Here is a 13,942-nt window from a genome sequence, read left to right as displayed (position 1 = left end):
CAGTTGGACCTGGGAGGGTCGATTGGAGAGGAAGGAGGTCAGCCACGCCAAAGCCTGACCAGTGATACCCAGGTTATCACGGAGACGGTTGAGCAGGATGGTGTGGTTGACAGTGTCAAAGGCAGAAGAGAGGTCGAGCAAAATGAGAACACAAGGGGTGTTAGAGTCAAGGTTTGAGAGCAGGTCCTCACGGATGTTCAGGAGAGCAGTTTCTGTGCTTCTGGCAGCTCTGAAGCCAGACTGATGGTCATGAAGACTACCAACAGATTCAGCATGGAGATTAAGCTGGGAGATGGGCAGTTTCTCCAGGAGCTTGCCCAAGAAGGGAGTGATAGAGATTGGGCGATAGTTAGCTGGGCAGGAGGGGTCGGAAGAGGGTTTCTAAAGAAGGGGGTGCACAAGGGAGTGCTTGAGGGGGGATGGGAAGACTCCAGAGGTGAAGGAGTGATTGCAGAAGTTAGCCAGGTCAGGCGCCAGGGAGTCGATGTGGTCCTTGATAGTTGTGGAGGAACAGGGGTGGACCTGTTTTGACAAGACTTTCATAGATCGGACTTGTCTCGAAACCTCGTCAGCAGAAAAAAGGGGAAAGGCAGAGAAGGAGGGAGGAGGGGTGGCTGCAGAAGGGCCAGAGGGAGAGCAGGGAATAGAGGAGGGGAGGTGATAGGAGGAGAGTGAGGACAGGATGTCCTGAGTTTTTGAAATGAAGTGAGAGGCCAGTGCCGTGCAGAGGGCCTGGGAGGGGACAGGAGAGGTGGAGACTGCAGCAGGGTTGGCCAGCTCCTTGCAGATTTTAAAGAGTTCGGCCGAATTGTTAGATGCCGCAGAGATGCGGGCTTGGATAAGGGCTCTCTTCTTAGTGAGAACGGAGAGCCGGTATTGCCTTTGGAGCAGGCGGCAGGCCAGTTTGTCAGAGGATGAACATGAAGCTCGCCATTTCCTCACTGCCACCCTGCACTTGCGTTTAAGGGTGACGAGATCCGAGTCATACCAGGAGTTACATTTGGCTTTGGGCTTCAGGCGGATTCTCATGACAGGGGCAAGGATATCAAGGGTATCAGATATAGCAGAGTGGAGAGGGCTGTGTCAGGGTGGGAGTCAGCCGAAGGGGGAGGGGGGGCGAGAAGGTGGAAGGGAAAGCCTCAACTGACACGCGCTTCATGGGTCGGATGACCGCGAAGTGGGTGGCAGTGATGAGGGTGGCTTTGCCTGTGGGGTAGGGAAGGTGAGGTGGGAGGATAGGACAAAGTGATCACTCCAGGAGAGAGGAGTGGAGAGAGGGACAGAGAGGGGAAGGTCAGAAGAGATCAGAGCATTAAGAGTGTGCCCTGAAGAATGGGTCGGCCCAGACGGGAGAATAGAGAGTGAGAGAGAGTCGCAGATGTCGCGAAAGAGTCCAGAGGGAGGACAGGAGGCATCAAGGTGGATATTGAAGTCTCCAAGAAAGAGGAGTTGTGTGGTTGAGGACAGGAGTGAGGAGGAGAGGTCAGCCCACTCAGAGAGGAAGGAGGAAATTTGACCAGGTGGCCGATAGATAGTAGCCACGGTAAGGGAATGGCTAGGAGAGAGAGAGAGTCGGCAGACAAGGCATTCAAAGGAGACAAAACAAAGATCCCTTGTACTTGCCATTTTTAGACTTAACTTGTGCGTTTGATTGGGTTGAGAGGGCTTTACTTTGGGGAAGCATAGGCATTGGGTTATCAAACTTTATCATAATGTTGCATGAAAATACCACAGTAAGTGATTGGATGACTATGTCTGAACTATGTCATCACAGATAGAAACACAGTTAGACTTAAAACAAAGGTGCATTTCAGCACCATTATTGTTCAACTCATATATAGCAATTTTGGAGGTGGCCCTAAATGAACCCAAAATCCATTGTTTGGTCTAAGCGGATGACTTTTTTCTAGACATTACCCCACAAGGTAGTTTGGTAGTCAGTAATGAACATTTGCATGGATCAGCTTTGGAAATAAGTAAACATAAAAACAAAATTATATTAACTGGAAAAAAGACAAAGCTTTAAAGGGAACGTCTCTTTAACTGATGAAAATGAAGTCACAGAAGATGTTATGTCACTACGCGTTAGCATTAATAATACATTCAAAATAATTAGAGTTGTGGAACACATACATCGGAAACTTATTTCTGTAATTGGCAAAATTAGGCATTTTGATAGAGAATATGGAGGTTACTCTTTGGCTCCAGTTTTAAAGAGTTTACAATCGAAAGGTTGTTCCAATTGCCAACTAATGGGGCGAAATTAGGTTATTGTACAGTTACATGAGCCTGAACCATCCTGAGGGCCGGACTTGAAGAACGCTCTTAGGTTTACAAAAAGGTATTCCTATACAACCCGTTAGAGCTGAGTCAGGTTTATTGCCACCACAGACCAACCTATGTGTGAGATGACTAATCTTGTTATTTAAAATTAAGAAGTCAGAAATGAATACTCTTTGTCTGCATTAAAGAGACAAATCTAAAGTATAATAACAAATAATGGATGAGATTCTCATTTCTATATCGGAATTTTTTGCAATCAGCTGACATCAAAACAAATTGGGCTTCAGTGTTGCATGTAATAGACGGAGGGAGTAAAATTAGCAAGATTGAGTGGTGTGCAAATACATCTTATTTAAGGGAAACAAATTCTCAATATATAATTGGACAAACAATAAGTGTGCTGCTTTCCAGATTTTTAAAAATTATTTATGTTGTTTAGAATCAATTGATTAAACACTATGAGATACTCGGGACTAGTAGTAAGCAGACATCAATTGAAGATAGATTTTGGATAATGTGTATGATGAATGATAAAGTGAAAACTTTAAAGCATCTAATTATAAAATGCTCTAAAATTGAAGGTTTACGTTACAAACTGCTGGATAAATGTGCCTTAAAGAAGGTTTTTTTTTTAAAAACTGGTGAATTTTGTAAATTAATTTTAAATTGTATTATCTAATAATGTATAAAGAATGTGGCTTTCTTGAAAATGTGATTTGTAAATGAGGTGATTACTGTTTTATAATTCGGGAAATGTATGATGTATTTTAGATGGATTATTATGGTTATACGGTATCATGATATTTAAGAAATAATGCATCTATTGTTGGTTTACATTGTGCAAGGCTTGATGACAAACCAAAAGCACACTCCAAATAAATGAAAAGTACATTGTGCCAAGATAAAAATAAATGTAAAAATATGTTGCATTTAAAAAATATATATATTAGTGCTTGTTTGTGAGGGCAGAAGTGGAAGTATGTGTCAGGGTTGTGCCTGCTTGAGCCAGACTCTGCAAGGTAGTAAGACACTGAAGCAATTTCAGTTTGTACCATATTTGTGGCTTACTGGTTGCTTTATCAGTCTTACACAAACCATGTGCAGGTACTCACACAGACTCTGTGGCAGCCATATTTTGTAGGTATAGGTGCTGTAGGGTGCTGTCATTGCTTCTTACCTATGAGCGGGATTGAGTCAGAGGTAGCCGGCATTATCTCAGCCACCAGAAGCATGAAGACTGTGAGGGACAGCAAGACTGTGATACCTGCGGTGAAGAAAAAACAGAAGTTGATTGATTGCACTAATGAACTGCAGGACTTATATTCAATGGTGGGAATACAGGGGGAGGAGCTGGCCAGACCATCCAGCTTTTAGTGATTTTGCGCTTGAAAAAATAAGGCACAAAACTAGTCATTTTTAAATTTGCCACAACATTTCTGAACTGTTGCTAAAAAGGTGCACAATAGACTATTTTAACCATCTGCCACTCATTCGAATGAGTCTGTTCAACAAATCCACGTCAATTGCTGATATTCAGTACCCACAGCATCAGTTATATGCAGGAACTCTGCTTGTGAGAGATTCTTTCAATCTAAAAGCACATACATGATACTATAATTGGAATTCCATTAGTTAGTAGATTTATTTTATTTATTTATTTATTTTTCTTCTTTTCTTTGTGCACCAGTCCTGGAGGTACTGCAATACCAAGTTGATGCGTGGAGTGGACAGAGCAAGCTCCCATTCCATCTCCCGGTTCCAAAAATCAATTTAATATATGGTCCCCAGATAGAGGACGTATCAGATATTAAACTGATAAGAACAGATACTACACTTGATCTTAGCCAAAAGGCCGAGAAGCGATAGTAGATTTATAAATGTATGCCACCATATCCTAGCATGCAGGCATATTGCTATACCTGTAAGGGAGTACATTAGGCAGTGAGCCTTCTTTGGATTCATTGTGTAGATTCACTTGGTGTTAGATGCACTTAATGTCTATGGGGTCTAAAAGGGGAGGAAAATGGTATGTTGTTGGATCCCTAGGGGTAATGGCGCTGGGTCAGACATGTGTCCCTTGTATCAGTGATCCTTGGGTGTTTGATCACAGAATCATCATGGAAACTATTGAGTTTTCATATGGTTGATTTTTAATGGTTAAGAAAGGCAATTGGTTGCCACGGTATTGCAGGCAAATATTTGTACATTTGCATGTGAAAAGGATAAAAGTCAACACGTGTTTCGAGCAAGGGTCTTTATCAAGGCAGAAGATTATAGGACTGGGTTGGGTCCTTAGGTGAGATGCTGGTTAGCTTCTGGGGGGCCCGGCGGGGCCTCTGTGTACGATCGTGGCTCACGGTGATCATTAGGGGAGGAGAAGTTAGCCAGAGTGAGGAGCAGTGGCTACAGTGAGAATACAGTGAGAATCTAGACATTCAGAGGGTTGACGTAAGGGACACAGGAAGTGTGAAAAGGAGAAACTGAGAGAAGATCAAAGTAAATATAGGGGAGAGGAGTAGGGCTTACAGAGAGGAGGAGCAGCTAATAAAGTGGTTTATGGAATAGACAAGGCTGAATCCTTCCTGTGCACTGAACCCAGCCCTGCACATTGCATCATCCACATGCGCTCGGCTCCCATGAGAGTCACATGAAATGTAGAAGCAGTTCTAGCAGTCGCAGAGTGAGGGTGTAGATCTCCCTAGCAAGGTCGAACCGTAATTAGTACCTGCAACCTGTGAATAAGTCCATAGTTCACAATTACCTTACCTCTCCTTGTTTGCTATTGGTGACCCCCACATTGGCATCGAGAAATGGATACTAAGAACACCCAGCAGTGAGGACACCATCAGTGCAATCAACAAGCTGAATGCACAACTGACCTTGTGGAAATGTACATACCGAAAGAAAGGCCCGTACATGATTGGCAGAAAGCAGGCCACTTTGCAATAGTGTACTGACGAAGGGCTCTGAAGGTAGGAAAGAGATAAACCAGCATAGCAGAAGCATCAGACAATAGTGATGAATCTTCAGAAAGTAGAGTAATGAGTGTGGCAGAACATTTTTACAAAAGAGCAAAAGAGCTAAACAGTACTGCGACATCCACACAGGCTGGAGGAACATACAAATGATAGCGGACACAGGAGCAGATTGTATCTAAAGAAAACTTCAACAACTAGAAGGATAGAGATGGCACAAAGGAAACGTACTTCCGCCCAGTTTTACATGAAGGAGCCAATGGTCAAGCTTGTAGGATAAATCTTGTGTCAACGGAAGTTCAAAACAAGAAAATTGTAGAGTAAGCATTAATTGCAGCCAATGGAGTTTCTAAACTGTGAACAAGGGGATGCAATGCCAAACGAAAGTGTACAAAGTTGTATCTCAAAGCGACCTATGAAGTAATAACACTGGGAGTGGTGGTGCTAGCGGAGGCAGGTGTCACGCTGTCAATCAGACTTGTTCTGTTTAGAGGTGGAGTTTTTGGTGGGTGGAATAGGGAAGTGGTGTTGGAGGATGGGAAGTCCTCTCTTAGAAAATAACTGGTAGTCTACCAAGACGTGACTGTGTGGCCTCCTTCCTTTATGTATAGAGTTGGAGTATTTGTGTTAGCCTGTGGGACCCGATGTTCAGAGAACATCACAATGGTGACAAAGGAAGACGGACCCTGTGTGGCGGCTGCGCAACGCAGTTAAATCTCTGTGCAATGCATGGTCTGCTGGCATGTGCTGGCAGAGCTGATCTGGTACCCACGCGGCAGGGGTGGCCTACAGCGGGCAGACAGCGACCCTGGAGTTAGGGGTGTGCGCACTGTCAAGTTCACACCGACACGATGTGAAGCGGGTGGACCGCGGTCCTGAGATAAAGGGTGCATGGGTCAAAGGAGCACACTGCTATGACACGAGGCAGTTAGCCCACGAACAGTCGAGTCAGAGGGGGCGTGGCCCTATGCTCCAGGGCACGCATTTGGATAGCGGCAAGGACACGGCGTGAAGCACGTGGGCTTCCGCATGAGGCAGGTCCTCTGGGTGTGTGCCTCAGAATGAGGATGGACAGGTCCAGTGTCTAGCGTGATCAGCAGCAAAGTGCTATTAAGATGTCAGATGAGAACGTTCCTGCGGCAGTGTCATGGCGATCATCGCTGATGTTTCAAATAGTGTAAGGAGAGGTTGTACCATGGTAATTGCTCATGGCTTTTGATCTCACAGATACCAGTAACCTGGGCCCACGATGGATTCGCTGGACCAAGGACTTCAAGGTATGTATCCACGCCATGAGCCTCATAGATGATGAGAGAAAGAAAAGCCTGTTAACACTGGCCGTAGGTGCGGCTGTGCATGAGCTGGTAGATGAAGTAAAGGCGACATTTAAGGAAATACAAGAAGTGTTATCAACTTATTTTGCACCGCACACCAACGTGGATTATCACAGACATGTGCTTCATACAACCCCACAAGACATGTGTTTCATATGACAACACAAGAGAAAGGTGAGACACTGGACAATTTGGTAATGCAGCTCCAAAGACGCATAATACATTGTGCATTTCATCGATCCTCCATTGAGGAAGCATCACTTTGCCAGGTAATAGCAGGCTACGAGTCTCTTAACTTTAGGAAATAGCTACTACAGAAACAAAGATCATTAGATGAGATTTTTGCAATGGCAAGAACAGAGTCAGCCATTATACAACAAGTACTCAGCATGAGCAAAGTAAATCTATTCCCAACAACAGCAAAAGAAGAAGAGACCATCAGCAAACTGATGCCAGCTCAAGCTGAGGGTGCCAGGAAGACAGACAAAACAGGCTTCAGTTGCGGGTACCAATTCCCTCATGAAGGCACACTAGGGCACAAATGCACAGCATGTGGAGGGGAGGATCATTTTAGAGCAGTAAGTAGGAATTCCCCTATGACAACATCACAAGGTGCTTCGCCAAGGAGGAAGACGAGAAAGAGAGGACTCTGGATCCCTTAAAAACTACAAAGTTCCACAAATCCAGAATCAATATGGGGCGTTGTTTTCTCATTGCTGCTCAAATTCATAGCAATAATGTATCTGTACCAACCTCTGTTGTGGTTCCGAGCGTAGCACCTGATGAAGAGGATGAGTCTCAAACAGTGATTTCCTGCAGAGACAGTCATTGTTGCTGAAGGAGTTACTCTAACACATCGATATTCATTTCCATCTAACTGTGCTCAGGAACATTCTGATAAAATGAGGACATCCGTCTTAGATACTAATAATGTATTACCATGTGATGTCAATAATGGTATAATGGAAAACACTCAGGAACTCAGTCAGCCCATTATGCCTTCTTTGGCCAACAAGTGTAACCCTTTGTTGGCCTTTTTTGTTTTTATTAAAATAACTTTATGCAATGACTATTGTATTCTGAACCAGGAACCGGCCAACTGAAAGTCTGCCAGTAGGCCTGACCTGCCGGCAGATAAATTCCAGGATCACCAGCACCGTTAATAACAGTGCCAGCAACCCCATCCCATGGAGTACTATGGGACTCCCAGGAAGGGGGAGTTACTGGCGTCTTTGCCAGCCATAATATCCCAGTAATACCGGGATATCGGGCAGCGGGGATGGTAAAATAGCTTCCCGGTATCCGTCGGAATTACCGGTGGGGTGCAGGCGAACTCATAATGAGCCCCATTGTTAAAATCAAAGATTGATGGTCTTAATGAGGAACTCTTGTCAAGTAAGACATTAGCTTCAAGGACTAAGAGATGCTGTCATCGTTAAAAAAGAAAACTGAACGCAATTGGTCAACTAAATGTTACCACACAAGTAGCCCCCTTATCTAGAAGGAAAGGTACTTTTTCTACAATCAGCCGAGTATTCGACAGTTATTCACTTAATAACCCTCGTAGTCTGGGGAGAAAGGAAGCAATGCAAAGCACGGGCCAATTGTATTATTCGTCCCCCCCACAACCGGGCTCCTGATAGGTTTACATATTCTAAACCAGGAAATCTCCAAGGTCAAGGGGCATATTGTTTTGTTCCGTTTAACAAATCTTGGACTATTCTGAAACGGAATAAATAGTGCCATTCAGATAGGGTGCTGGTTTATGTGACTTATGTGACTCATGTTCCTAAGCATAAGTGGGGACAAAACAAACGCAGGGCTCTTTGCTGAGCAGGGTGAAAGATATTATTGTTGCTACATGATTTAATGATCCCAGATGTTGAGATAAGACTATGCAATATTACTTTTGGGACTGGGTTAGTAGGTGACGGTCTATTATCAATTGATGTCTGGGCTTTTCTCCCCTACTGGGGTACAGATTGAATTAGGAGGCAGTCCTCATAACATTAAGAATATTAGCCAACTCAAGCCCCTTGTTCCTCCTTCTGTGAATACAGAGGGTCACATTTCCACTGGGACCTTATCTCCTATTTCTGGCAGTACATCTTCATCACTACTTGTTTACCTGCACACTACCCCTTGGTCAACCACCATATGTTTATCCTACCCATGCAGCCCATTACAACACATTTAAAGCCTGTAGACCAGATTGGGTGGATTGACTGATGGCACGCCACTTGATCGTACCTACCAATGATTTAAGCCAGCTACAGGTAGGTTTATTTTCTGAAGCAACATGGAAAATTGCAGGTATCATTGACCCTGGTTGAGCCACTTGTATCGGAAGGAATAGTTAGCCAGAGTGTGGAGCAAGCGATGCAGCATAAATGATCTGGTAAAAGTGGATGGCCAAGTGAAGGCTTGGTAATTTGAATTAATACCAGGCTTAATGTGTGAATCCTATGCCTCGACAGAGGATCGTCTGATCTCCCATGTTTGCTTATAGAGTTTCCATCAGTTAACATTCTTCTCTAACATCTCTTTAACATATATAAATCGGCAATGGAGCAAATAGCTAATAGACAAAGTTGACTCCTTGGTAGGTGAATGGGCGAACAAACACCTCTAAGAACTCACTGATGCTTATTTCGTTGAAGGATTTTAATCTTCAATTTGAGCCTCTCCAAGAGGTGGATGATCTCCTAGATAAAGGAGAGTATCTCTGGGATATTAAATCTTTACATAAATGTGATTCCAAACAAAAGGAATAAATATGCTTTGCAAACTGCTCAAATCCTTTTTTAGTTAGGTGTCCAGGCACCTAATGAGAGAATTAGTGGTGATATCCCATCTGCCCCCACATGTTCTAGCAGTACAAAAACCACTCAGACTGTAGTTTATCTGAAAGCTCCACAGAGAACATAAAGTGATCACAATCCAGTGGTTTTAACTCTGTGGACCACTAATAGCGATATAGTTCATGCGGGGAAAAATAGGAGTACCCTGTTCATGCATGCAAGAGATTGAAAATGACTAAAATGGATTGACTTAGATCTGAATTTCTTGTACCGTCTATATATCACAAGCTTATACCCACCTTAGAATCGATCTTTGGAGCAGGCAATGATTTAAGCTTAATTGTTAATTCTATTAATTATATTTTCTGAATAATGTATCAGTTTGTCACCACGCCTATTCGCTCCCTGCATAGATCTTATTTTAAAAAGATAAATCCATGGTTTGACAAAGCTTGTCATCTATAGAAAAGGGAGCTGTAACAGTCTATAAAATCACCTATTTATGATAATGATACGGTTACTTTGTTAAGAAAACAATATAAGCTCATGACTAAGTAAAAGAAATGGTCTGTTCCTGAAAAAAGAGGGGACAAATGAATTTGTGCCACTAAGAGCAGAGATAGTAAGAGATTTTAGCAGGTTGTGCAAACATGATTTAGCAAAGGCGGGAATGCATTTGAATTGGCCATTCCCGTATCTACTTGGTATGATCACTTCTCAAGTCTTTATAAAGAAGATAAACCAGTGTTTATTATGTCTTCTGATGACTATGAGAATCTGATTTATGATATTAATTTAGGTGATGATTCAGTATTTACGTTAGAAGAAATAGATAGGCCCCCAGAAAGCCAACTCTTCGGGAAGGCAAAAGGCCCTGATGGGATACCAATAGAAATATTTTAAAAAGACCCTATTATTTGGGTACCATATCTGTGCCTGATGTTTCATATGATAAGTAGTGATAAGTATTGTAGGAAGAATAACAAAGAATAACTAAATCATATCTCGCGCCATACAAGCACCTCCTCACCTCACCTCACCTGCTCCAGGCTGGCACCTGTGCCTACGTTGGTGCTGCTTTCCTTGCGGTTGGCGCTGAACACTCGCCTGAGCCCCGGGACTATGGATGTCTCATCAGCAACCCACACTTACCCGACGTTCCACCTTGGTTGCTGCCATTATGCGGACACGTCCACCATCCTTCCAGGTTATGCTGCATGACACTGTCATGGGAACAGGCCGTGATGCTACAATGTGCCACGGCATCCACTTAGGATAGCAGCAGCATTCCATAAAAGGAAGATGCTACTGCATCCAGGTATGTCTCAATGCTCCTTACCTGCTGGAACTCCATTCTTTGCATCTCGTATCCTGACCTTCTGGTTTTTCCTGTGCATCTGCACCTCGCCTTCTGCCTGTTCCTCCTCATTATTGCTTGCCTCTTTTCTAGTATGTGCCTGCCCCAGCTCTCTGGTTCCTTGTTTTCTCACTCCTTCTATTGTCCATGCTGGGCTTCTTGACCCTGCCATCCTGCTCCATCTCTTGATGCCTTGTCTGGCTCTCAGGGTATCTTGTGGTCTGTGCTTCTGCACTTCCCGGCTCAGTGTCTGCATTATCTCCATATCGCGTAATTCCAGGAGGTAAGCGTGTGGTGTGGGGAGTCCTGAGTTTAAGGGTGGAAAGGGGTTTGGCTCCTCCTTCTGCCCTGTTAACGTGCAAAATCTGCAATGAAGTTCAGTGAATCCAACCAACAAAGCACCCCAGACCTCACGATGAAGAGACAAGGTACTTGAGAGATTGTGATGCCTCACTAGCGGACCGGATATGGAAGCCATACAGGAACTCCATGACGAAATGCAGGAATTACGCCTAGAGGCGACTACTCTCAGGCAAGAGAATACCACATTAAGTGCAGACTTGGCACATGATGCTTCGGCCTCAGCTTCTGAAAACTAGGTGGCCCATTTCACTTCTATGAAGTTTTCATTGAGACCTGAGAAAATGAACCGAATTTTGTAATCACTGTAAAATACAGTTCATGTTCTGGACAGCCCATTTTGGCTTGATAAAGCAAGAATAGGTTATATCCTGAATAACCTCATGGGAAGTACATTGGTGGTGGCTGCATCTTATGTCTCGGCTAATAGTCCCATCTTAAATGATTTCCAGGAATTCGAGAAGGCCTTTTTAGAGACATTTCAGTCACCCAATCTTGTCTCAAAGGCACTGAACCAGCTGGTTAATATCAAGCAAGGTTTCCAAGATGTACATTAGCCGGTATAGTCAGCTAGCGGCTGATACGCAATGGCCTGAAGTGACCCAAAGAACTCTCTTTCGACACGGCCTCCAGGAAGAATACAAGGATGATCTGGTTCATACACCCAAGCCCATGGATCACCATTCCTTGATTGATTTGGTCATTCGTATAGATCATCGCTCGGTAGAGCAACGTGGGGAAAAAAGGCAATATGTGCAAACCCATCCAGTTCTTTGGTCGCTTCCTTCAAGTTTACAGTTCCCGACGAGAATCACCAAGTGTAACTAATGGAATTGGGAACCTTCCGAGGACCCTTATCTGAAGAGGAGAAACGTCAACGACTGAGTAATTGTCTATGTATTGTGGAGGTTCAGGGCACTTCTTGGATTTGTGTCCCATACGCCTTGCATGAATGGCGGAAAACCAGCAGGCAAGTTGTTTGAAGGGAAAAAGACAGTAAGTCAATCAGATTACATTTCACTTCCCCATACAAACGAGGAGCCCATGCCCGTCACCTGTGTTTTGGTGTTGGAAGTCCAGTTATCAAACCCAGTCATTCGACAGTCTATTACCACCCTTTCCTTGTTAGATTATGGGGCTTCAGGGAAGTTCATCGACCGTACCTTTGCATCCCGCTACAGTATAACTTTGGAGATGAAACCCGTCCCGGCCAAAGAAGAATTGATTGATGGAACCCCATTAGCCTCGGGCCCCATCATTGACCATTCTCGCCTTCTCAACTTATCCATCAATCATCATTCGAACAACTGGCATTCGGTGTTATTAAAAAGCCATTTTATCCGTTGGTGCTCGGTCTTCCATGGCTCACGTTCCATAACCCCTTTGTGACCTGGGAGACTCAGATGTTGATTTTTGGATCCACGATGTGCACCACACATTGCTTTGCACAACTATATACTGTCGCTGCTATCAAAACCAAAGAAGACAGTGTTGATCCATGGCTTTGCACCATACAAGGCGTACCGTCAGAATATCACATGTTCTGGAGGGTTTCTTCAGAACACAAGGACAATCCACTTCCTCCACATCATTCTTTTGATTGCAAGATCAGTCTCGCCCCAGAAAAATCAACACCTAACAACATGTCTATTTGCTCTCCCAAAAGTAACGTCTTGAGTTACAGAAATACCTGAAGGACAGTCTTGAGAAAGGATACATAGTACTGCAAGGAAGGCATGGTATCGAGAAGTAGACACAGACACAATGAATACAAGTTTTGAAAACCTGTATTTACTATTTTGGTTGGGTTGGTAGAATTCCTAACTAGCCCTAACTCATGGGAATAGTCTCGACCATTAAATAAATAACAAACAAGTCCAAGTCAGTCTAGACAAAATAAAAAGGCCTATACTAAGAACACTTAACCTTTCCCTCCTTCTCAAAATGGCAAACATGTGAAGGGAATACAAAAGGAAAATAGTGTCTCAAAAGAAATGTCAGAATGGCTTAAATAACAGCTCCCTTCCCAGGTTCAGCCCCACAGGGATTAGAGAATTTCATAAAAAGGATGGGTGGATGGCACAGTACTATCAGTATTGCACACTTTGGCTTACTGGCACAATTCAACAGTTCAGTTTTGGGCTTCAAAATTCTGGTAGTTCAATCACTTCCTTAGGCTTCATCCGCCCTGTCATCAATACTTTGTTCACATCACAGTTTCTCACAGTTCTTCACAGGCTTCCCTCTGCCGGGCTCAAGCCTGTCTCTTGTCACTTTATCACAGAGTTCTGCACAGACTTCCCTCTGCCTGGCTTGAGCCTGGCTTTTTTGTTGGGGTTCACTTCCCCACGTTTTATATTATGTATCTTTTCACTGTCGAAGATTTTCAAGACTGCAAGGATTTTACATGGACCTCTGCATGACCACTTCGACCTCTCTTTCAACAATTCTGCAATTCACAATGTTTCTCATCTTGTAACACCAATGCCTCTTGGTATTTGTAGTTCTTATTCTCTTTAGTTTGCCCTTTTTCAAAGTTCATATATTTTGCCCTCTTTAACTGTTCACATACTTCGCTTTCCTCTCATTCAACTTTCTTTCCTTACCGTGGTTACTTTCTTCCATTTGCTTCCCGCAATAACATCTTTCAACTCTCATAACATTTCACAGGGACCTTTGAATGTGCGACTTTGCCTGGCAGGACCACCCTGTTACTTTGCATCCTCTCAGTTTATTATTCAAAAATTCTTCTTTGCCTTTGCATTTTATTGGCACACGCGCAACCTTCAACTTTCAGTTTACAGTTACTTTCCCTTTAACACAAACTAGACT

The 13,942-nt window shown here is 43.6% G+C and overlaps 1 protein-coding gene and 1 non-coding gene across 3 annotated transcripts in view; both read right to left on the bottom strand.

The window, feature by feature from the left end:
* The window catches only part of LOC138580207 (neuronal acetylcholine receptor subunit alpha-7-like), a 233,929-nt gene that overhangs the window by 32,701 nt on the left and 187,286 nt on the right, over positions 1 to 13,942 (bottom strand). For both annotated transcript variants that reach the window (XM_069650564.1, XM_069650570.1), the window contains one exon: positions 3,461 to 3,547. In XM_069650564.1, the coding sequence (XP_069506665.1) occupies positions 3,461 to 3,547 (87 nt within the window). The remainder of the gene's footprint in view (positions 1 to 3,460; positions 3,548 to 13,942) is intronic.
* On the bottom strand, positions 3,957 to 4,147 carry LOC138459110 (U2 spliceosomal RNA). Its single transcript, XR_011262537.1, has one exon. It is a non-coding gene; the product is annotated as a U2 spliceosomal RNA (small nuclear RNA).

This window comes from Ambystoma mexicanum, chromosome 1p (assembly GCF_040938575.1).
Source record: "Ambystoma mexicanum isolate Mex_15411 chromosome 1p, UKY_AmexF1_1, whole genome shotgun sequence".
Lineage (NCBI taxonomy): Eukaryota > Metazoa > Chordata > Amphibia > Caudata > Ambystomatidae > Ambystoma > Ambystoma mexicanum.
Note: the sequence above shows the minus strand (reverse complement) of the source record. Positions and strands in the feature narration are given on the sequence as shown.